Here is a 25,714-nt window from a genome sequence, read left to right on the forward strand (position 1 = left end):
ATTCTCAATTGGGCTTTGACAGGACCATTTTAAGACTTACATATATTTTGATCTAAATCGTTCCATTGTAGCTTTGGCCACATGTTTAGGGTCACTTTCCCGCTGAAAGATGAACCTCTGCCTCAGTTTCAAGTCTTTTGCAGACTGCTGCAGATTTTCTTCAATGATTGCCCTATGTTTGGCTCCACCCAGTGTTCCATCAATTCTTACTTGTCTCCCTGGAGAGAAGCACTCCCACAGCATAACTCCACCACCACCACCATTTTTTACTGTGTGGATGATGTGCTCAGGGTGATGGGCAGTGTTGAGGCCAAAAAGTTCAGTGTGGTTTTTGCTGCAGATTTGTGAAATATCTGCATTAAAAAATATCTGACCCCCTAACAGCACAAGTGCAGTATCTATTCCTAGGGCAGCAAAAGTTGTAATTTGTCCCTGCCTTCGGGGTTCTCTCTACCACTGCTAAGTATGTTGTGAAGAGGAGAATAGACTGCATGTTTGTCCACCAATACAGAGTTCAGAATGTGGATGCACTTGAAGGATAAGGAGACTCAACACTAAGGGTCAATGTTACAAATATTTAGTATATTTCATCAAATACTTTTTGATAGTGTAGAAATCGATTTAATGCACATGGTGGCATGTTTTGATGCATTACAACAAAATAGATTCATGAGATAACCCATTAACTGTAAGTTGTACAGTCCATAAGTAGTTAACAGTGAAAACTCAAAAATTCACTCTCTAAAGCCTTTCATTGTCATTTATGTAAAAATTGTTTTATTGTGAAAACCCTTGTGTTTGTAAGATTACAATGGTCAAATGTCTGCACAATGTGAAATTTAGCATACTGTGATCTGTATGTAGCTATAGTTATTCTGTAAATACTGTACTGATGTACTGATTGTTATGGGAATATAAATTCCAAAAGTCCTTCAACGTGGAGGGATTATGGAGATATATTCTCCATCCACAAATGTTAGAAACTATCTGAACAACATAAATATGGTATATTATGCTATATTTCTTTTTTGCCAAATACATTTGTACACTAAATTAGACATAATTTCATTGTAAAGTTATATTTTGAAATGTACATGATTGTGTGTATGATTTTGCAGTCACATGTTTTTCCTTTTTGTCTTTCCTCTCTTTTTTGCTGCAAACAGTAGCATAGCAGAAGTAACAATATCAAACTATACGCAGAGATTTTTGTTCTTTTGAGACAAATTAAAGGAGATCTCCAGGGGAAGAAAAACTTATCACCTATGTTAAAGTCTGACCGCACAATCTTCTGTACGGGCCCTGGAACTCCTCCTGAAAAGGGCATGTCCACCACTGCACAAAGCGAAGGCTGACACTCACCCTCAATGCATCTCTATGGTAGAGCCGAAGTAATGCACCCGGACATCGCTTCATGCAGTGGTCGACACGCGACATTTAGGAGAGCCGATACGTCATGCAGGAGATCGTAGGTGGTCCAAGTGGTCAGAACCCCCGCGATCTGACACGTAGGATAGGGGATACGTTTTTCTATCCCAGAGTACTGGGATAATATACATAGAAACTACAAACACAGAACTGAATCAATATTTTTAAATACCCAGAACTTATTAGTCAAATGTATTGTGACAGTATAACTATTACTAATACTGCTCATAATATTATTAGGAATCAATATCTTTATTTTATACATTTTCTCCAGTCATGTTTTTTAAGATCTCCTGTAATACCTTTCCTTTTTCAAGCCATTCCAAAATGCTAACTGAATTTAATCCAAAACACCCACATTTATTCAATGCAGACCTTCCGTACCCCCAAATAATCATTACTAATATTTTGTATTGCTAGGCCTTCCATCTTACTGGGCATGCACAAGAACTCAAGCTTCTTTCTCATGGGTTTTCTCCCACAGATCAATTCATTTATCAAGATATTTATCCAGATTTTTTAATCACTTAAATGGGTTCCACATTAGGGTCATGAAGAATTTGAGGTAGGGTCAACATCTTTGCAAAAGCAATATGGTCTGCCATTGAAATTGGGAGCTTTAACCATATTCCTATTCTTATTTTAGATGTTAGCAATAGCCAACATCAAATTGAGGCTCATATACTATATCACTGGTTTGGGAAGGTATTTTTTACAATTAAATACTCAAAATGATCAGTTGTCGCCAGAATTTTCAATGCTCTTATTAGTTTGGCCAAGTTAATATCCAGAGGAAGAAGTCATGATTTATCACAATTTATAGAAGATATTCTACCAATATAAATTTTTTGTGCTAATAATTATACTTCCCCAAAGGAACTCACTGTGGTTGTCAGGAAACCACTCTGGTCTTTATGTATAATATCATTCACATACTCCTTTAATAATAGAGCTAGACTCTTAGAGAAAATCTTAACATCTGCATTTAACAGAGATGTGGGATAACATGATTCCAATTTCATGGGATCTTTTTTTTTTTTTTTTTAATAAGAATCCAAAAAAACAATAGCTTCCATCACCCCTTCATCCCTACAGGTTTGATGTATGACCTCTGTCAAAATGGGCAATAAAGCAGTTCTCAGCTTCCTATATGCCTCAAAGGGTAGGCAATAATTGTCAGGGGCAGAAGTTCCCAAAAAGAGCCTAATAAGGATTCCATCTCAATCTGTGAGATTGGCTCTTCCAAATGTGCTGTCTGATTCTAGGAAAATCAAATGAATCTAAGATGGAGTCTATATCTACCTCCTTAATACTCAGTTCAGATTTATAAAGCTTAGTGGAGGAGGGGGCAACAATCTTCTGGATTTCCTCCTCACTTAGTGTAATCCTACCATGTTTATATTTAATTGCTTTGATACAGATATTGGCCCTATGTTCAATTATTATATTAGACATTAAATTATAAGAATTCCCTCCTTTATGAAACCTTCTCTGTCACTGGGAGAAAAAAGTTTATTCTGTGATTTGTCAAGTAAAAATTGATTAGACTGATTTTATTTATCTGTGTACTTATCAGACCCCCCCCCCCCCCACAATAAAAATATGCTACTCAGTACCTAATCCTCTCCATGTACATCTAATTTTGATGCCACTATCACCTATATTTCTTATAAAAATACCTCTTTTAATTGGCTCACAGTGTCAGAAATGTCCTTAGGGGAAGGGGGCATGTCCCTCCCTTGTGGTGGTGGGAAGTGTTTGGTGTGTTTACTCATGCAGCCTTGTCCCGAAGTCATAATTTGTCCATGACTCATGGACAAGCCTGATGCTGCTGCAAGACTGGTTATTGTCCCATTAGGTATGGAGACCCCTCTAGTGGTGTTAGACATTTACTTTATTAAAAAAAAAAAAATGTAAATAATAAAACAACCATATTTCAAAAGGTTTTCATTTTCATCAGTAACAACATATAATTTTTTTTTTAAATCTGACAGTGCCCATTCATATCTGGGATTTGTATCTGGGATACTACCTTGGTCAGATTCTCCAACTGTCATATCATTTAATATTCCTTTCTACCAAAAATTGCTGCGTATTTGTGAGACTTTTAAAAAAAGTAGAACTGGGAAAGAGGCTTTAAGATCACCCCACAGTATGCCCACATCTGAAGAGCCTTAATTAATTTACCAAAAAGTCCACAATATTTGATTCAATACTCTTCAAGTTGCCCAATAGCGAACACAAGTAATGAATATACAATATTATGACAAAGGATAACTATTGATCGAAAAGTTTGGAAGGTCTTTTAGACACACATATCTCATGTCAAGTGGTATGCAAGATTGCTTAAAATCACAGTGTTTTTTTAACCAAAAATAATATTTTAGACATATGGGATAATTATTCTTTATCATATAGAAGACTAGCTGAGTACCCGGCGATGCCTTGTTTTTCCTTCCTAATCCTTGTTGGGGAGGCAAATCAACAAAGGAGAAAGCTTTTGACTTCATATCCCTTCCTCATATCTCAACTTTATATCCCGTCCTCATATCCTGACCGCATATCCTGTCCTTATATCCCATCATCATATCTCAACCTAATAGCCTGACCTCCTATCCCATCCTCATATCTTAACCTCATATTCCGTCCTCCTATCACGTCCTCATATCCCGACCTCCTATCTCAACCTCATATCCCATCCTCATATGCCAACCTCATATCTTGACCTCTTATCCCGACCTCCTATCCTGACCTTATATCCCATCCTCATATCCTGACCATCTATCCTGTCCTTCTATCTCAACCTCATATCCCGTCCTCATATCTCGACCTCATATCCCAACCTCCTATCTTGACCTAATTTCCTGTCCTCCTATCTCGACCTCATATCCCGTCCTCTTATCCCAACCTCATATCCTGACCTCATATCCCATCCTCATATCCCTTCCTCACATACCAACCTCATATCCCATCCTTATGTTCCATCCTCACATCCTGTCCTCAGGTGGGACTGATTTGTGAAGATATTGTAAGCTGAAAATAGAAGGGGACGTGGCTTTGTGGGACTGGGCGTGATTTGCAAGCCAGACCAATGCACAAAAAGGGTAGATAATGAAAGGGTTGGGGCTTAAAATTTGGGTGTGTCTTTGTGAGATGAGGTGTGGCTTGCAAGCCGGATTGACACATTTTCCATGAGATGCAGAGCGGAGCTTGTGGAGTAAGGTACTGGAAGTCCCAAATACTTGCATGGGACTTGAAACAAAAACCCATCTTTTATATAAGGGTGTAGGTAAGGGGTAATTTAACTATCATATATTTTTATGTTACATATAAGTAATATGTTTACCAGGTATTATGGAAATATCTCCAACTGTACGGAAGTTATGTGGGAACATACATTTCCCATTGATTTGCATGGGACTTTAAAGAAAAAAAACAACCCTCCCAAATGGGGGTAGTTAATGGTTAAATTAGCTATCCTATATTTTAAGTAGACTTATAAGTTACATGTGACCAAGTATTATCGAAATATCTCCAGCCGTTTGGAAGTTATGCAGTTACATGTATTTCCCAGACCCTGGCAAATGGGGGTAAGTAAGGGTTAAATCACCTATCCTTTGTTTGTTGCTGACATATAAGTAACATGTGTGCCAAGTTTCATGTTAATATCTTTAGCCGTTTGGACGTGATGCTGGAACATACACACATACACACATTGAGTTTTATATATATATAAAGAATATTATATCTGTTGGAGTCAATGAGGATTTTCATCAATATGTACAGGGTAGGAGCCAGTGTAAACCTATTCAATTTAAAGAAGTGATTATACGTTCTGACTTACTTATCTTCACTAATTCATACAGCAATCTGTGGAATATCTTGCTAAATCAAGGTTTCATATCCAGACTTAAATTATACATTGTATTGTATTACATTTAATTTATGTTTCAGATACTTTCCAAATTTTACTGTCCACATATCTGTCAACCCTCTGAGAGTGTTAAGAGTGTTAAGGTTAGGTCTGTGCTGAACATGCACAGTCCAAAATGATGGCTGTGTGTGTCATTTGAAGTTTAAGTTGTTTACATATCTGTAAATTTACGCATTTTACTCAATTGACGAAATTACACACATGTGTACTTCTTTCTTACTTTTGTCAATAATAGGCTTGGCTTGTTCTTTTTTGAAAGCCCAAGGCATTTTGTTACAGGATAGTCTCACACATTTTATCTTAATTGTAAGTATATGTTATGATAAGTGGGAGTTTACATTGTTATCTCAAGTTAAATATGACTAATAGGCTGTATCTTACATATTCAGAGGAAGAGTCATTTATTAAGCTATTAAGTTGTTCCCGTACATGGATAATATTACAGGTTGTACTCTGTATATAAACCATTAAGTAACATTTCCTGTTAAAGAAACAGTGTTTAACTGTTTAAAAATACCTGAACTGTTTAGCCGTTGGTTTCTCAAGTGGGGAATGTATGAGTTAATTCTTTTGACACCGGTATTATATTCGTACCAAGCAGGGTGTGGTTTATGTTAGCTCAATCTTCCTGCAAGCAAAGTAAAATAATATATTATATAAACAACACTAATCTGCTTGTTAGTAATTAAACAGCCATTCATTTAACCACATTTAACAGCCTGATGAAACAAAAGGTAAACCTAGTAGCTACAAAAATATTCTGCTGTTGGTAAAACTATAACAGTCTATTTTATTGGATTAATTGTAAGCATTCTCATTTTGCTTAGATTCACAGTTTTATGGTACACTTCCCTATGTTTTAAAAATTACATTGACTGTGATGCTGACAAACATTTATCCCATTATCCTAGATACATTGGCCAAGCTCAGAACAGCAAATTGACGACTGCTACAGAAAAGGAAGAGAAGAGGTAAATACTAGATCATTTGTTTAATTTTTGCCTTACAATAATGTTCTGTGCAGTCGAGCTGCTTATGACTACTATCAGATTTCCGTACTGATTCTGAGATTATATATATTAAGAACAATCTGTGGTTTTGCTTGACTAGTTACATAAATTGGTCATGTAGACCTTTTTTGTTCTATAATACATATGTGAACTTTAGAGTGTAACTTAATAGGACTATAGCGAGACTAGTTGTATAACTTTTCTTTTAGGATTAAAAATACAATTCTAAAGTCACAGGAGTTATCTAGGAAATATTGGACAGTCCATTAATTTCTGATTGGTGGGGAGGCAGGACTTAATTGTACAATGAAGAGACCACAGAGATATCTTCAAACCTTTGGTATCGCAAGTTTTTTGGATGTTAATGAGAAAGTAATTTTTTTTTAAGTTGATTATTTCAAAAGCCATAATGTTCTATCTTATTTTTATTCTTTAATTTTTTTCATTTAAAGGGGTTTTCCACCATAAGCGGACTTTAGGAGTATGTACCTGCCAGAACTGGGTATTTTCTGTACAGTTTTCTAAACTCCACATCCCATAGTTCAATACTTTGTAAGAATGAGGTCACTTTCCTTCCTCCCACACATCAGCCACCCCACCCATTGAAACACACCAGTGATCCCTTTAATGCAATACACCAGTGTTTTTTAATCAGGGTGCCTACAGCTGTTATGCCACCAACCTAATAATGGTGCCACAATTGGTTCACTCAAACAATATGCACCAACAAAAAAGAACCAATTATGTAAAATCTCAAGTTTATTAAACATATATCAGAAATATTAAAATACAGGCACTAGAGATGACAAATACAGATAAGTGGAGATTGCATATATGGCACATAAATACATGGAAAACAGGATGTAAAACAAAGTCCAAAAGAGAAAAGCAGCTATATCTCACAATTAGATCACCATAATGGTGGTACACAAAGAAATTTAAGACCGGGTCTGGGAGCAAGAGATGAAAACTGCTGTAACAGAACCTAAGGTATATAGGACTGGATAAGTTGCCAACAAAAAAAGCAGCCTAGCAACAATAATACTACCTGCCATGCATATTGCTACCTACCAAATCCAACCCCAACGTATGTTTCGCGTTGTGCTTCATCAGCAGTCGCTCCGCCCGTTGAAGCAGGACAGGCTCCCTCTGATCAGTTGACTAGTGATTTCAGGTCTCGATGCACTGCAGCCTGGGAAATCCTGAGACATGAGTAATTTTGTATGCTGTTAAAAATAAATATTAGGGTGCTAATCACAGAAGAATTGTGAGAAAACCGTCACACACAGGTACAGACAGTATGAACTGCACTAACTTTACAGCCCATGTAGCATAGTCAAATAAAAAAAAAACCTGGAATTATCCTTTAAGGCTTCCGTTGTCTTAATCATAACATTTCTGGGGGGGGGGGGGTAATTTTATTTATTGACTTTTTTTATGGCTGTTTACTGTGTGGTAAAATTAAGACATTTTATTCATTTTATTCAACAGGTCATGACAATTGCTTTAGTGTTAATAAGTATTCTTAAAAAAAAAAGTTTCTTGTTAAATTTTGTAATCCTCCCAGTTCCCTGCCCCCATCATTATAAACCACCCCTGCCTTTATTTTTTATATTTTTTTAGTTAGATTCACAGACTGGAAAGGGGCGTTCCCCTGCAGGCTGTGACATCATCTGAAGCCATACAGGCGAGAACTTACTCCCTCACTCTGCTACAGACAGCCCAGAGCAGTTCAGTGTGAGATAAGCACTGATTGGATGAGGCTGGAAACACTCTCCTCAGCACTCCAGACTGCACTTCCTGACTTTGGACTTCTGCCAGGCCAGCAGGAGTCCAAAGCCTGTGCAAGAGATAGGGGGAAATGTGCTCTGGACAAGTAGGGAGACACCTAGTAGCAGCTTTTTAAACACAAATAAAACATAGAAATCTTAGTTTTTTTTTTAAACAAAGTACATTAAAAAGATATTTTATCTACCATAAGAGTGCAATAGTAAAAATGTGTTTTAATGACAGTGCCCATTTAATCCCTTAAAGGGGTACTCCGGCACTAAGACATCTTATCACCTATCCAAAGCATAGGGGATAAGATGTCTGATCGCAGGGGTCTCGCCTCTGGGGACCCCCGCAATCTAGCATGCAACACCAACCTGTTAGCACTGTAGGAAGTGCTGGAGACTCCAAGTCTAATGCCTCCCGACCACGGTGACGGAGCATCGTGACACCATGACTCCGCCCCTGTGTGATGTCACGCCTTGCCCCCTCAATGCAAGTCTAGACTTGCATTGAGGGGGCGGGGCGTGATGTCACACGGGGCGTGTATGCCATTGACCGTGTGGTTTAATTAATGACATATGTTTATAGCTCGGACATTTACACATGCGGCGATACCACATTTGTTTATATTTATTTACAACATTTTTTTTATGGAAAAAGGGGGGTGATTCCGATTTTTATTAGGGAAGGGGTTAAATGGGTTATCCAGGGAAAAACTTATATATAAATATATATATTGACTGGCTCCAGAAAGTTAAACAGATTTGTAAATCACTTCTATTAAAAAATCTTAATCCTTTCAGTACTTCTGAGCTGCTGAAGTTGGGTTGTTCTTTTCTTTCTAAGTGCTCTCTGAAGACACGTGTCTCGGGAACCGCCCAGTTTAGAAGCAAATCCCCATAGAAAACCTCTTCTTATCTGTGCAGTTCCCGAGACAAGCAGAGATGTCAGCAGAGAGCACTGTTGCAAGACAGAAAACAACAACTCAACTTCAGCAGCTGATAATTATTGAAAGGATTAATATTTTTCAATAGAAGTCATTTACAAATCTGTTTAACTTTCTGGAGCCAGTTGATATATATATATAAAGTTTTTTCCTGGAATACCCCTTTAAATCACATTTATTAACACTTCATTTTTACATAGGGGACTATAACATTGCACACACTGATTTCCTACACTGATCACTGCAATGCATTTGCATGGCATTGATCAGTGTTATCGCCGCTCAACTGCTCCTGCCTGGAACGTGCCTGGCACGGAGCAGTTATTCCGCAATCGGACATGCAGGAAGGGATCCTCCTCGTGTCCTGCAAGCTGTTCGGTATGCTGCAACTTCACCACGGTGGTCCCAGGAAGCTTTTACTTTCACTTCAGATGCAGCGATCAATTTTGATTGCCGCATCTGAAGGGTTAATACCGTGCATCACCGCGTTCGGTGATGTCGGGTATTAGCCGCGGGTCCCAGCCATTGTTGGCTGCCGTGTTCGACCTGATATGACACGGAGTCCTGCGTCGTTAAGGAGTTAAGTGCACCGTCAGCATTTTTTATGTCTTCAGCTCCCTTGTGGAGAGACATATTATACACTGGGCTGTACAATTACCAATTCATCTGTGTGACTCCCAACAAGTTCCATGTACAAGCTCTTTTCTTAAGTATATTTAAGTGTCTAAATCTTCTGATAGTGTTTGCTACTTTGTCTGAAGTTTATTTTAGTCAATTTAAGCAGAAGTGTACAGCATAGGAAATATTCTGAGATCATTTATTTGCAATCCCAAAAATGGGATCATTACAGCAATGTAGATAATCTCCTCATTCTTCACAAGTAATACCTGTGCCAACCTCCAGCTAGGCTTGAAGAATGTGAGTAATTTATAGGATTAAGATTGAAAAATGTTAAAATTTTATTTGAATCTTTACTTTCCATCAGTTCATATATCTGTTGAATCTATCCATCTATAAATCTATCTTTAGAGATATATGATGAATTACTAATACATTAATTTAATATGTTTTCAGAGAGAATGTGCAAACTTCATTCGAGTTCTTCATCATTATAATCGAACTCACATTTTGGCCTGTGGAACGGGAGCATTTGATCCAGTTTGCACTTTTATAAGAGTTGGACTCAGGTCACAGGTATGTGCTTTTGAAAGTTTACCTCAGGCATCGTGTCCTTTCTCCTTCAGCTTTACACATTCTTGTTGTGCTTTGTGGTTTTATGTATATGTCTTTGATTTGTAGCTTTAGGAACTTTTACAATATATCTGCTTGAATTCCTTTTTCGAACACTACAAGTTTGCTTCTAAAGTTACATGTAAAAATGACTGGTGATCAATGGAGAGCTTTGAAGACACTCTTCAAAGCTTAAATAATTCACTATTATTGTTGTCTTTTTTATGTTGTTTTAGACCTGGCATTTAGTACCAATAAAACACTAGCATCTTACCTGGAATAAGTTATATCCCCCCCCCCCCCCCCCCCCCAGGCATGATGACATTATAACATTCCATTGGCTCATAGCTCTGAGCTTTGCCCTTGAAAACACATTGTCAAACACTGTCATGGAACCAATAAAGTAAAAAAAATATATAACATGTTTATATATTGATATGGGATCATACTGTACTATACGTCATAGAGTAAAATATCCATTCATTGCTTATCTACTTGTAGGTTGTGTAATCAAAGTATATTATAATCTATTTCCATGCTAAAATGGAGCAAAATTTCATTACTGTGGGGGAAAATTTATATCAAAGTAATTTATAAAGATCTATGCTAAAAATGTATTTATAATTTTATTTATATATATATGTATATATATATATATATATATATATATACGTTTGTGAAAATAGTAGTCTATTAATAACTGTTTGTAGCCCTGCATGTTCTTGTTCCTGTCTAGAAGCATGAAGTCTCTTGTAGGGCAAGCAGTCAGCTGTGTGGCTCCATTTCCAAATGTTCTGGATTGGCTGTTGACATAATATCCCTATGATGGATGTCACATCTGGTTAGCATCATATTTGTGGGCTTTTTTATGAAAATAAACAATGTTGCTATTCAGACTGGGGTTATGGAAGGTTTTTGATACCACCATAGATTGATAATATTACATAATACATTTAAGATAATTTTTTTACAGGTACTCTGCAGGCTATATTAGTGAATACACTACAATAAATTTTAGTGACTCGCAGGTGGCATATTCCCTGGTTGTAGATGCCTTCTTTTCTTTACTTTTTCAACTAGCCCAGTCTACTGAGATGACCTCTGATGACTGCAGAAATTACTGCAAATCAGAAATTTTCTTCTGCAACTATACCCAACATCTAAAGCAGCACAAATAAATTCAGACCACAGACCATTGATAGACCAGTACAGCGACCTTTAGCAATCTGTGAGGATCTTATGGTCATAAAATCAAGTATGGGTCAGTATGTGGGCTTTACATTTTAGACTCTGTCATTGTAACTTTGATTCAAGATTTAAGATTCAATGGTAATTCTACCATTACATCTGTTTCAGTTATTTTCAGGTAATGTAAGACACAACCCTTTGACTTTGTAATACTTAAAAGGTCTTGAGGAATCCCCTCCTCTGTTCTCACACGTTGCCATCCTTGTCACACAGGCTGCTCCCCTATGTACCCCTCTTACTCACACATCTCCAACTCACCCACTTTCTCATACATTCTGATCTCACATGTCATACACTTTCTCACACAGATTTCTCCCAATGGCCCACCATCCAGGGAACTGGGGGGTCAAAAATGTTTCTAGTGGTGCTCTAGCTCTACCACACCCATAATGTAATAACAAAGGAGAGCTTAAAAGTGAAAATCCTTGTTGCCAAATATACTGCATCCAAACACAGGCCTAAGTGGTCTCTTGCCAACTACTGCTAAGGTTAGTGATTTGCTGCAGGGTGGCCTGGGGTTATCATCAGAAGGGTAAATAGAGTTAGTAAATAGAGGCAGAGGAAAGGATGAGAGCAGCATGACTAGTCTCAGAAACAGAGACAGGTGAGTATAGTGTATTTTGGTATTATGACCCCCTAGCAGACTGTATCAAATTTATCTTAAACAACCCCTTTAAGAACCACTAATTGTTACACAGAGGGATACGTATAAATAATGTACCACAGTATTTAAATGTTTTTTTACATAATTACAATGTTTTTATTTATTTACTTTTTTTTGTACAGACATTTTATTTATTTATTTACAATATTCTACAACATTTCTTATAGTGTCAGCAACATGATCATTATCATTGATTACAGTTAGTAATCAAATAAAAGTTACTTTTAGATGTATTTTAGCGGTGTATTCTTCTAAACATAAATCACAATATGGCAGCAACATTCAGTGTCTAGTCATATTGCTTCTGATAAGTCATAAATCAGTTTTGTAATATAGGTTTGGAATTTATGAGGCCAGACTTTAGACTGTGTGTTTTCATTACACTATCAGTTCTATTAATCTTCTTCTATATGATGTAATGCATGCCATCATCTCTAGCTCGCTTAACTTATTCATAGTAAATCTGTTTTCTAATAAAATATTATTTGGATTTATTAACCCCTTAAGGACGTCACCTGTTTTTACCTTAATAACCAAGCCTAATTTTTCAAACGTGGCCTGTGTCTCTTTAAGTGGTAATACCTCTGGCATGCTTTTACTTAGCAAGACGATTCTGAGATTTTTTTTGTGTGACATATTGTGCATTATATTAGTGATAAATCTTTGTTGATTCATGCAGCATTTTTTGTGAAAACCTCCAAAATATTGTGAAATATTTGAACATTTCTGGCGTTTTTTTTATTTTCATATTTAATGGCATTTACTGGATGGTAAAAATTATATTATTTTTATTCTGTGGGTCGGTACGATTATGGCAATATCTAATTTATATACTTTTTTCTGTTCTTTTTCCTTTTCTCAACATAATCCTTTTTTCCCCTTTTTTTGTCTTGTCATGTTCTGGCAGCCATAATTTTTTTAATTTTTCTTCCAACCGCATTGTGTAAGGGCTTATATTTTTTGTGGGATAAGCTGTACTTTTTATTGATACAATTTTTGCGTCTCATGCTATCTTTTGATCTTTTTTTTTTTTTTTTTACGGTGCTCACCGTGCGGGATAAATAGCAATTTTCGTTTTATTTAAGTAATTACGGGTGTGGCAATACCTTTTATGTATAGGGTTGTATAGGGTTTTATTGGGAAAGGGGAATTTTTTTTACACTTTATTAATTTATTTAAAAACCTTTTCATTTTTCACTTTTTACAGGTTATAGTATGCTGCAGTACATCTATTTTCAAGAGTATCTCTCTGGTCAAATCTCTTCTTGGAAAAATATCTCAATACTAGATACTACATCAATACTAGATATAACTGCAAACTTAAATAACAAACCACCCCTTATTACTGACAACATCTCCTAAATTTACACAGCTTGCTTAGGGTGTGTTCACACCATGTTTTAGAGAGCCGGCTGGTTTTGAAATTTCCCAGCTGAATCCAGCAGCCGGATCTCTGAAACGTGGTGTGAACGCACCTTTACTCCGTATTATACCTCCACTCACATTCCTCATAGTGTTAAAAGAGATGGTGTTCGAAAATGCACACTATCCACCACTGTTTCTTTCCCCATCCATTCGTCTCTGGACGAAACCTTGAGACATGTTCTGCATCAGCCACATCACAATATAATGAAGATCAGTCAATATTGAGAATAACTTTATCACCTGGCAATGCATCTCCAATTCTGCACCATAGTTCACACTGTAAACATTTTTCTGCATTTAAACTCTAGATGGCAGAAATAAAGGAACTGACATGTACATAGTTACATAGTAACATAGTTAGTACGGTTGAAAAAAGACAAACGTCCATCAAGTTCAACCAGGGAGTTGAAGGGTAGGGGTGTGGCGCGATATTGGGGAACGGATGGGATTTTATATTTCTACATAAGCATTAATGTTATTTTGTTCCAGGAATGTATCTAACCCTGTTTTAAAGCTGCAAAGGTAGACCGTTCCATAAGTTCACAGTTCTTAAGGTAAAGAAGGCGTGTCACCCGTTGAGACTAAACCTTTTCTTCTCCAGACGGAGGGAGTGCCCCCTTGTCCTTTGGGGGGGTTTGACCTGGAACAGTTTTTCTCCATATTTTTTGTATGGGCCATTAATATACTTATATACATTTATCATATCCCCCCTTAAACGTCTCTTCTCAAGACTAAACAATTATAACTCCTTTAATCGCTCCTCATAGCTAAGATATTCCATGCCCCATATTAGTTTAGTCTCTGCACCCTTTAATAAGGAATTCCTGTGGAAAAAAATCCTTTGTAGTATTAAAACATGCCTTGTATTTAAATGGGCACTCTCATTAAAACACATTTTTGTTATGGCACTCCTTATGGTATATAAAAAAATATTTCTAATAAACTAAGTTTAAAATAATGAATTTTTCTAAGTTTTATTTGTGCTTAAAAAAGCTCAAGAGCAAATTTTCCCCCATCTCATACACAGACTTTGGACCGAAGCCCAAACACAGGAAGTACAGCCTGGAGTGCTGGGGGGGGGGGGGTGTCCAACCAACAGCATATGGCAGTTAAGTGTGAGAGGAGCTATGATTGGATGAGGCTGAACACCCCCACCCCCCTCAGCACTCCAGGCTGTACGTTCTGTGTTTGGGCTTTGGTCCAAAGTCTGTGTATGAGATGGGGGAAAATGTGCTCTTGAGCTTTTTTAAGCACGAATAAAACATAGAAAACTTTTTTTAAACAAAGTACATTAGAAATATTTTTTATTTACCATAAGGAGAACAATAGCAAAAATTAGTTTTTATGAGAGTGACCATTTAAGATACAGATTATATGACAAATTGTTACAACAGTTGGGTTGGTTGTTAAGGGGTAGAATTATGAAGTAATTCTAACTAAAACAGATTTCAGTATATGTCCCTATATATAAGTAGCATCTCCTAAGTTGTGCTTCATTGTCAGGAACCGGACTGGTATGTGGGTAGTTTATCCTCTGTGTCAGTGAGGCGATGACGTGGGCTGTACCATGGGACCAGTTCTAAGAAGTTACTGGTTTTCACCAGAGCCCGCCGCAAGGTGGGATGGACTTGCTGCGGCGGTAACTCCCAGGTCGTATCCTCTGATAGTGACTTGACCTCACTAACAGCTGAGATAGGCATGGTACACAAGGACAAGGCGAAGGCAAGATCGGACTTAGCAAGAGGTCAAGGAAGGCGGCAAAGGTTCATAGTCAGGGGCAACGGCAAAGGTTCTGGATACACAGGCTAGGGATACACAAAACGCTTTCTCAGGGCACTAGGGCAACAAGACCCGGCAAGGACAGGAAGGGGAAGTGGGTTTATATGTGTAGGGAGTGATTGGGAACTGATTGGACCAGGCACCAATTAATGGTGCACTTGCCCTTTTAATCTGAGAGACCCAGCGCGCGCGCCCTAGAGAGCGGGACCACGCATGCTGGGACTGAGCAGCAGGACGGGGCAGGTGAATGGAACGGGATGCGACCCGCGGGCAGGCACGTCCCGCGGCACGGATCGCATCCCGCCGGGGGACCCGCAGGGGACACAGCGAGTATGACCGGGGTGCTGCATGCAGGAGAAAAACGCCATTACATTCATTTCTCCTATTAACTCCTTAGACTATCTACAAATGGCGTGTGGAATATGTGTGGAATGTCAACACGGAAAAAAACAGGCGGGCATTCTGCACATTAGCTTGTTTCGCCAGCACTAGGACCATGCAGAAATTTGCCGTCTTCCTAGACAGCAATACATTTGTGAGCATAATTCACAGAAATTTTGAGCCAGTTCAATGTCAGGAATGCTAATGACAGGCACCCATGTTAACATCAAGATCTCTGCTTGCAGTCATTCACTGGAAAGGCTCACAAAATCCAAGAAATCCAATATATTAAAAAGAGAACATAAATTAAAAAAAATTTAAACAAAAAGAAAACAAAAAGCGGAAACATTGTACCCAGGTCCAATATATTACAATTCTGTTTAACCAAGAAACCACAAAAATGCAGTGACCTACTCGACATTCAGCTTGTTTAAAATTTCAAATATCATTGTTTTTGCTGCCACATGGTTTTTAAAAGAGAACAGCAGGGCGTTACTTGAACATATCTCCAAACTTACATCATTATGCATATTTTTCTTTGCTGCTCTTGGACTTACTAGCAGCTGCATCGCCAGCAAAACAGAAATTCTTGATATTATTTTAATTGGAGCCAAAAACCTTACATAGCATCAGTCTTCAGATGTGTTAGCTGACATACCTAATGTGTTTGTGCCATGTTCAAATTGACAAATACTAAGCGGTTATAGGAGATCTCTTAAATGTGGAAATATGAATATGGAATGTTGGAAATTGATATGACTGAAACAAAAAAAGAATAAATGTGATAGAAAACAATGCCACACCATTAAATCTATGTTTTAAATGAATATAAGGTTACTTTTTATTACAAAAAATATGCACAATAAATGAACATGATAGTGGAAAAAAATAACTAGAATGCAAATAACCACACATTACAACTAATGTAAGGAAAATTGAGGAATTGTTGGTTTCACCGTGAGTGTTAGGCTGGGTTCACATATGTCCCACATCTGGCATAGATGAACTCGGCCTAGATCCTGACGCAACTGATGCCACAACTGATTAAAAGTGCAACAGTTGTCATCAGTTGTATGGCATCTGGCATCCATTGTTTCTGGATGCTGGGCAGGGGAATATAGCAAGCTGCGTTCTACTGTCCGGTGCCGTCCGGCACATCTAACCATCAGGTGTCAAAATTGTGACGCTGGGTGATTGTATTGATTTTCAAATGAACGGGATCAGTTCTAGCATCAGTTTCTCTCCGGTGCAAGCAAGAGGGAAACAACTATACCAGATGCCAGACACGTGTGAACTCAGCCTTACTTAGCTTGAGATATTGTTTTTTTTTTAAGTATGTGTCCATGCTGAAATAATTCCACTGCCATTGCCACTCTTGTCTATAGGCTATTACTTAAAGTGAATGTTTTACTTAGACAATTTTTTGATAAGAGACTGATACTGAAACATGTTCTTTTTTTGCTTGTCTGTATCTATTCTATGATTGTATATTTTTTACAATTTTTTTTCTGCAGTATAATGGGGGCTGCCATCTTGCCTGAACTGTTATTAACAACATTTAGTGATATGCTTTACAGCAGGACCTATGGGCAAAGACAATTGTTCCATTCATATGGATTGGACTTTTTTAGAGGTCATTCTACAGGGAGGGGAAGGCTGTTCTCTGAGGAACATCTAGGGTGTCACCTTTCACTGTACTCATGTCTGTGCTGAGAAGAAAAACGTTACTGGGAAATCATCTGTACAGAACAGGAAGTCTCAGATTAGTTTTATAAAACTAGTGCCCAGAATAAAAACTGCAAGATTTCAGAACTATTATTAAATATAAAAAGTAAAGTGAAAGTAAAAAAAAAAAAAAAAAACACTAAAAAATCAAAAAAAAATATGGTTAACATAAAAACCTGAACTAAACGAAAGGCCATTTATTCATTAAAGGGGTACTCCCGTAGAAAACTTTTTTTTTTTTAAATCAACTGGTGCCAGAAAGTTAAACAGATTTGTAAATTACTTCTATTTCAAAAACCTTAATCCTTACAGTACTTTTTAGGGGCTGTATAATACAGAGGAAATGCTTTCTTTTTGGATTTCTCTTATGTCACCACCATAGTGCTCTCTGCTGACCTCTGCTGTCCATTTTAGGAACTGTCCAGAGCAGCAAATGTTTGCTATGGGGATTTTTTCCTGCGCTGGACAGTTCCTGAAATGTACCAGGAGAGCCAGGAGAGAGCACTGTGGTCGTGACATAAAAGAAATCCAAAAAGAAAAGCATTTCCTCTGTAGTATACAGCCACTAAAAAGTACTGAAAGGATTAAGATGTTTTAATAGAAGTAATTTACAAATCTGTTTAACTTTCTGGCACCAGTTGATTTAACCCCTTAAGGACGCAGCCCTTTTTCACCTTAAGGACTGAGCCCTTTGTCGCAATTCTGACCACCGTCGCTTTACGATATAATAACGCAAAAACGCTTTTTCCGAATATTCTGATTCTGAGAATGTTTTTTCATGACATATTCTACTTTATTTTGGTGGTAAATTTTCGGCGCTACTTGCATCCTTTTTGATGAAAAATCCCCAAATTTCATGAAAATTTAGAAAATTTAGCATTTTTCTAACTTTGAAGCTCTGTACTTGTAAGGAAAATGGATATTCACAATAAATTTAATTTTTCTTCACAAATACAACATGTCCACTTTATGTTGACATCATAAAATGGACATATTTTTGCTTTTTGAAAAAATTTTGAGGGCTTCAAAGTAGAGCAGCAATTTTCAAAAAATTCATGAAGGGACAGATGTTACAGAACTACAACTCCCAGCATGCCTGGGCAGCCCAGGCATGCAGAGAGTTGTGGTTTGGCAACATCTGGAGGGCTACCGTTTGGGCACCACCGTAACAGTGGTCTCCAAACTGTGACCCTCCAGATGTTGCAACACTACAACTCCCAGCATGCCCAGACAGCCTTTAGCTGTCTGGGCATGCTGGGAGTTGCAGTTTGGCCTTCCTAGTGGTTGCCACAGTAAATATAGTTTTTCTTTCACTTTCAATTCCCCTGCCACGCATACACCGACGATTCCCTTTCTGAGCCAGGATCCAGCTGTCTCCAGCAAAGATCCCGGGTCCCCAGGCATCTTTTCGTGCAGGTACGGCCTCCATCTTCCTCCCACGATCCCCTCGACATCCAGGGGTAGGCAGAACGGGGGGTTGCCATGGTCAGAACTCCGTTCTGCTAATGGCAGGGGATAGGAGGAGATCGCAGCTCTGCGACCTCACTCCTATCCCTTAGGCTGATTGGGGCTGTCGCTGACAACTCGATCAGCCCTATTTTCCGGGTGATCGGTTCAACAGAGACCCGATCAGCCTGGAATTGGAGAAAATCGCATGTCTGAAATTACATGCTATTTTCTCCGATCGCCGACATTGGGGGGTCTCAGGACCCCCCTGGGCGATGTGTCGGGATGCCTGCTGAATGATTTCAGCAGGCATCCCGATCCAGTCCCCAACTGGCTAGCAGCGGGGACCGGAATTCCCACGGGCGTATCCATACACCCTCAGTCCTTAAGGACTCGGGATGCAGGGCGTATGCATATGCCCTGTGTCCTGAACAGGTTAAAAAAAAAGTTTTCCACAGGAGTATCCCTTTAAACATCCCTTTTAAATGGACCTAAGCTAACCCTCAGTTTTCTTTATTTCTTACATTTTACACATACAACTAAAACTAGAAAGTTCTTTTGTGGTAATTCAACTGGTTAATGACCAAGGACGTGTATACACGTCCTTGTGCCGTTAACGGGATATGGCACGGCCTCCCGACTCGAGCCCGTGCCATACCGGCCGCCCCTAACTAACTCATGTAGCTGAGGGCCGACATTAATAGTCGACATGCAGCGATCACTACGGCCGGCTATTAACCCCCTTGATTGCAGCTGTCAAAGCTGACAGCGGCATCTAAAGGAACCTGTAAACACTCCCTGGTGGTCCAGTGGGGTGGATCGTCCACCCACAGTGCGTTTGTGGGGCGTCAATCCCCTGCTGAGGTAGCCAGTGGGCTAACCTCTCTTTCTCTGCTGGTCCTGGCTCTTGCATTGACAAAGCCTGGCTGAACCAGGCATTATCAATTGAGTGCAGAGCACACAGATCAATAAAGTTCTATGGGACTATATTGATCTGTATGAGGAATCTATTGATTCCTCCTAAAAGTCCCCTAAGGGGACTAATAAAGTGTAAAAAAAAAAAAGTTTATTAAAAGTAAAAAAAAAAAAAACACATTAAAGGAAATCTGTCATCAGAATCACCTGCACTAAACCTGTTACACAGGCTTGTAGTGCGGGTGATCCTGATTAAAACACTTCTTACCTGGTTAAAAATGGTTCAGCAGTACTTCAGATATCTTTATTTTTAGTTTTCTGTTATTCCCTGGCTTGGGACTCAGTGGGAGGTGTTATCATCTCGGACTCGGCTACACGTCATTCTAGCTGGGCGGAGCGGCCGCCCGGCTCATGAATATTCATGAACTTATCCTCGTAATCTAACTCCTTTTTCTAGGTCTGGTGGGGAGGGCCGCGCATGCGCCGTACACCCGGAAGCGGCATTCTCCCCCCGGCTTTTCACTCATGCAGCCCGTCTTCTTACTTGTATTGGGCTGCAGCTCGAGTGAAACCGGGGGGAGAACGCCGCTTCCGGGTGTACGGAGCGCGGCGCATGCGCGGCCCTCCCCACCAGACCTAGAAAAAGGAGTTAGACTACGAGGATAAGTTCATGAATATTCATGAGCCGGGCGGCCGCTCCGCACAGCTAGAATGATGTGTAGCCGAGTCCGAGATGATAACACCTCCCACTGAGTTTCAAGCCAGGGAATAACAGAAAACTAAAAATAAAGATATCTGAAGAACCGCTGAACCATTGTTAACCAGGTAAGAAGTATTTTAATCAGGATCACCCGCATTACAAGCCTGTGTAACAGGTTTAGTGCGGGTGATTCTGATGACAGATTTCCTTTAACCCCTTTCTTATTAAAAGTTTAAAACACCCACCTTTTTCCAAATTCCATATAAAAAATATAAAAACATAATAAAAATAAACATATGTGGTACCACCGAATGCGTAAATGTCCAATCTATAAAAATATAATGTTCATTAAACTGCACGGTCAATGGCGTATACGTAAAAAAATACCAAATTCCAAAATTGCGTATTTTTGGTCACTTTGTATACTCTAAAACAATGTCTAAAAAACGATCAAAAAGTCCTATCAAAACAAAAATAGCACCAATGAAAACTTCAGATCATGATGCAAAAAATGAGCCCTCATACCGGCCCGTATAAGGAAAAATAAAAAAGTTAAAGGGATCAAAAGGGGGAATTTTAAACCTACAAATTTTTTAAGTTTATTAAGTTAATAAACAAACAGAAATAGTAAGTTCACAATAAACAATTCAGAATGTAAACAAGGTTACAATGATAATCCCACATGAGCAAGGGTTCATAGTTCCCATATAGAGAGCAATGGCAATACCAACCAGGTATATAACAAGGTATGAAAAATGACAAAATAAAACAAAGCAGGAGGTCAGTCTCAAAAATGGAGAGAGAAAAGACCTATGACCAAGGAGGGGGATGAGAAGCGTATGGCACTTGGGAGAAGGACATCATAACCTTCAATGAATAACTATATTAAAGGGGAAAAAAAGGCAGGGGACAGGAAAAGAACAGAGAGAGAAAGGGAAAAAGAAAGGAAAAGCAAATAGATGGGTAGGAGAAATGAAGAGAAAAGGGGGGACCCATAAAAGAGCTACAGTCTAAGACATACCTCACCATCTGGACAGAGCCCGAGACTCCACGGCGCCCGTGGAAAATCGTGTGTACAGCAGCTGAGAGGATGTGTATGTAGAAGAGAGGAGTGAAACTTCCAGTTGTTAGTTTGCTAAATGTAGGCTAACATAATCTGAAGAAGAGAGAAAAAACATCCAATGAGACCAAATTCTATTGTATTTAGTCAATTGGCGGCTGGAATCCGCTAACAGTTCCTACATTCTGTGAAAATGAGAGGCTTCCTGGAGCCTGGATGAAATAGTGGGGGGAAGGGGGGATTTCCGTAGCCTGGGGATCACTGTCCTAACCACTAAGAGAAGGAAGGCAATCAATCTAGCCGTGCCTTCTATCTGGGGATCTGTGGTGGTAGAATAGAGAACAATAGGGTTTCTGGGGAGTCCTGAAGTTGTACAGAAATGATACGATGGATAACATCCCTGACCTGTGACCAAAAGATGGTTAGCGAGGGACATTTCAGCCAAATGTCACTCCCCCTCCCATAGACTTGCATAGCGAGGGCGGGGGTGAAACAAAATGTTGTGATCCCTGAAAGAACAGATACAGTACACTGTACACTGCTCTCCTAAAAGGGCCTCTGTGGTTAAACTGGCCTTCGTGCAAAGCCATGCTTTTCTTAATATTCAGGCTGAACTCAGGTTTGCTAGATTTGGTTTGCTTAACTCTAGTTGTCATATGTTAGGAAATGGGTATATTTACTTTGGAACAACATGATAGCAATACAGAGTAATACCTTTCCGCCAAATGTTTATAATTTGAAATAATAACAGATTTTCAGAAAAGTTAAAACAAATCTAAATGTCTTTTAGAGAATCGTATATGGGGACCGCACCTAGCTAGTTTTTGCATTTGAACATACTATGCACATATTATTTAGAAATGAAAATATAAGCATTGGTCTGTCTGGGAGCGAGATGTTACTACAGTGGCTGGTTTTAATTTATAGCAATTTCCGCATTGCTTACTCATACGGTATGTCAAAGTCAAAATAGCTAAAATCCCTAAGGTTATGGCCCTATTTTATAGATATTATCATACAATATAATTGTAATCCCCTCTTCAGCTCAAATTGTCCACATGTGGAATTGAGCAATTGCAACACGTGGAATATATTGAATCAACCTGCTTTTAGACTGTTTTCAGAGGTCACACGTTGTTTTTTGAATAATGTCATGTCTTTAAAATCCCAATCACTATTCTTTCAGCAGTTATTGTAAATTGCACTGTATCTTAAAGCCATTGTTAGACAATTATCTGACACTTATATTTTTCTTCTGAGGTTTCAGATTTTTTTTATGCTATTAAGCCCTTCATGCAATCATATTAATGCAATATTCATTAATATTTAAACATAAATTGTTTACTTATAGAATGGAATATTTGTGTCATTAAAGTGTCATATTTTTGTCCACCAGGGTATATACAGTAAGAGGAAAGGGTATTTTTCGGTCTATAGGATTCAGTCCAAAACACAGAGTAGGGCCTGGTTCTCAGAGCTGGAGAAGAAAAGGGAGGACTTCTAATTGATTCCATCCACTCATATGTTGAGCTACAGTAGTTAGGCACCCAACTCACCTATGAGAGCTCCATTAAAGTCGTACTCCAGTATTTTAACCACTTTAAGGGGTACTCCGGTGGAAAACATTTATTTATTTTTAAATCAACTGGTGCCAGAAAGTTAAACAGATTTGTAAATTACTTCTATTAAAATATCTTAATCCTTCCAGTACTTATCAGCTGCTGTACACTACAGAATGTGTAAGCCTGTTAAGGCTGTATTTGTGGGAGGGGCGAGTTTTATACATAAGCTACCTCCTGCTCACAGGCAGGGCATGTTGTACTTTTCACGAGAGTGAGGATGTCACACTGGAATTTCCCGCCACGTAATCAGTTTTTGTTACTGCAGTTTTTTTGGCCCACTATAGGCGTGCCCACGGTCACGGTTTTGGGTACACATCTAACCGCTGTAAGTATGCTTATGATTATTTGTCGCTACTGCTATTAATATTAATATTGTTGTTGTTGTTCTATTCCTCTTATTTAATCATTAATACTGTGATAAGTCTCAGGTACGTCTCTTACGCTTATAGCCAAGACCACAAGTGCAAGCCTGTTAAGGCTGTATTTGTGGGAGGGGTGAGTTTTATACATAAACGCCCTCCTGCTCACAGGCAGGGCGTTTCGTACTTTTCACGAGACCCGCCCAACCCTCCCATATTCTTATCATTATCTATTGGGCAGGCCCACTATAGGCGTGCCCACGGTTGTGGTTTTGGGCACATATCTAACTGCTGTAAGTATGCTTATGATTATTTGTTGTTACTTTTATTATTATTAATATTGTTGTTGTTTTTCTATTCCTCTTATTTTATCATTAATACAGTGATTCGACCACAATGTATAGTTATTTTCTGTCTGATCACAGTGCTCTTTGCTGACACCTTTGTCCATGTCAGGAACTATCCAGAGCAGGAGAGGTTTGTTATGGGGATTTGCTCCTGCTCTGGACAGTTCCTGACATGGACAGAGGCATCAGCAGAGATCATTGTGGACTGACAGAAAAGAACAGTACAACTTCCTCTGTGGCATAAAGCAGCTAATATGTACTGGAAGGCTTAAGATTTTTAAATATTGAAATTGAAGTAATTTCCAAATCTGTTTAACTTTCTGGCACCAGTTGATTTAAAAAATATTGTTTTCTATCAGAGTATCCCTTTAAGGACGCAGACCATTTTGACAGGAAATTTTCATTTTTGCGTTTTTATTTTTTCTTCTAAGAGACATAACTCTTTTATATTTCCATCCACAGACTCATATGAGGGCTTGTTTTTTGTGCAATAAATTGTACTTTCAAATTACATCTTTCATTTTATCATAAAATTTGTGGCACAACTAAAAAAATATTATTTATAGAGGGAAATTGAAAAGAAAAACACAATTTAGCAACTGGGGTTTTTGTTTTAAGCAGTGCACTTTATGGTAAAACTGACATGTCTGTATTCTAGTCAGTCAATTCAATTAAAATGATATACATCTTTTCATTGTTTTCTATTACTGTACTACTTAAAAAGAATTAACAAAATAAGTATGCTTTAAATTGCTCTATTCTGACCACCTTTCTTATTTTTCCGTAAATGGGGCTGTATGAGGGCTCATTTTTTGAGCCATAATCTATAGCTTTTATTTTTTACATTTAGGACATCCACCTTATGGGATCATGAAAAATTATATTTTAATAATATGGACATTTCCATAGACTGCAATGTGAAATATGTTCATTTATTTTATTTTACATTTTTAATACTTTTTTAGGTGTAAAAAACTGATTATTTTTTATCAGGGAGCTACTTCTCTGGCCTGCTAGGTAGCAGGTAAGAGAAGCTCTGGCTGCCATTCTGATTCATCAGACCCCCGCAATTGCACTGTGGGTGATCTGACTAATTCCCCCCCAAGCCCGCAGATACTTCAAATGCCATGATTGGCATTGATCACAGCATCTGAAGGGTTAATGGCAGGCAAAAGCATGATCGCTGACTTCTGCCATTATTGGTAAGTCCCCGGCTGCTGATAGCAGCCAGAGCTCACATTCTTTTCCTGTGCTCGCTTCATAGCCATGCTGTAAATGTTTGGTGCTGTGTGTGAAGTTACTCATTTATGGTGTGTGTCTTTAAGAGGTTATAAAGTATCACCTATCCACAGGACAAGGCCCCATTTTCATATTGACATGCTGCTCCATAGGGGGGCACATTTTTAAACTATATATCCTCACCATGACTGCGGGCAGAAATATGGTAAAATCTTAACTGTCTTACGCCACAAAAATATATGTATATATCTTTACTTGTCTAGCACCTGTATTTTTCCCACAAATACCCTACTTTGGTTGCTCACTTGATATTTCATTCTCATTTGGGGAGGGTGTGTGTCCCTCTCTTGCCCTCATTATACATGACTGAGCTACCTCCCTCCCTTTGCTTGGTCTCTGTACATGTGCCTAGAGCTGTTGCAAAACAACAACTCCCAGCATTCCTGGACAACCTTTGGCTGTTTGGGCATGCTGGGAGTTGTA

The 25,714-nt window shown here is 38.5% G+C and overlaps 1 protein-coding gene across 2 annotated transcripts in view; it reads left to right on the top strand.

Annotated features, from left to right (window-relative positions):
- SEMA3E (semaphorin 3E) overlaps positions 1 to 25,714 on the top strand; it is a 206,022-nt gene that overhangs the window by 114,379 nt on the left and 65,929 nt on the right. For both annotated transcript variants that reach the window (XM_056573405.1, XM_056573404.1), the window contains exons 3-4: positions 6,274 to 6,333; positions 10,166 to 10,285. In XM_056573405.1, coding sequence (XP_056429380.1) covers positions 6,274 to 6,333; positions 10,166 to 10,285 — 180 coding nt within the window. The remainder of the gene's footprint in view (positions 1 to 6,273; positions 6,334 to 10,165; positions 10,286 to 25,714) is intronic.

The sequence above is a fragment of the Hyla sarda genome, chromosome 4 (assembly GCF_029499605.1).
Source record: "Hyla sarda isolate aHylSar1 chromosome 4, aHylSar1.hap1, whole genome shotgun sequence".
In the NCBI taxonomy this organism is placed as follows: domain Eukaryota; kingdom Metazoa; phylum Chordata; class Amphibia; order Anura; family Hylidae; genus Hyla; species Hyla sarda.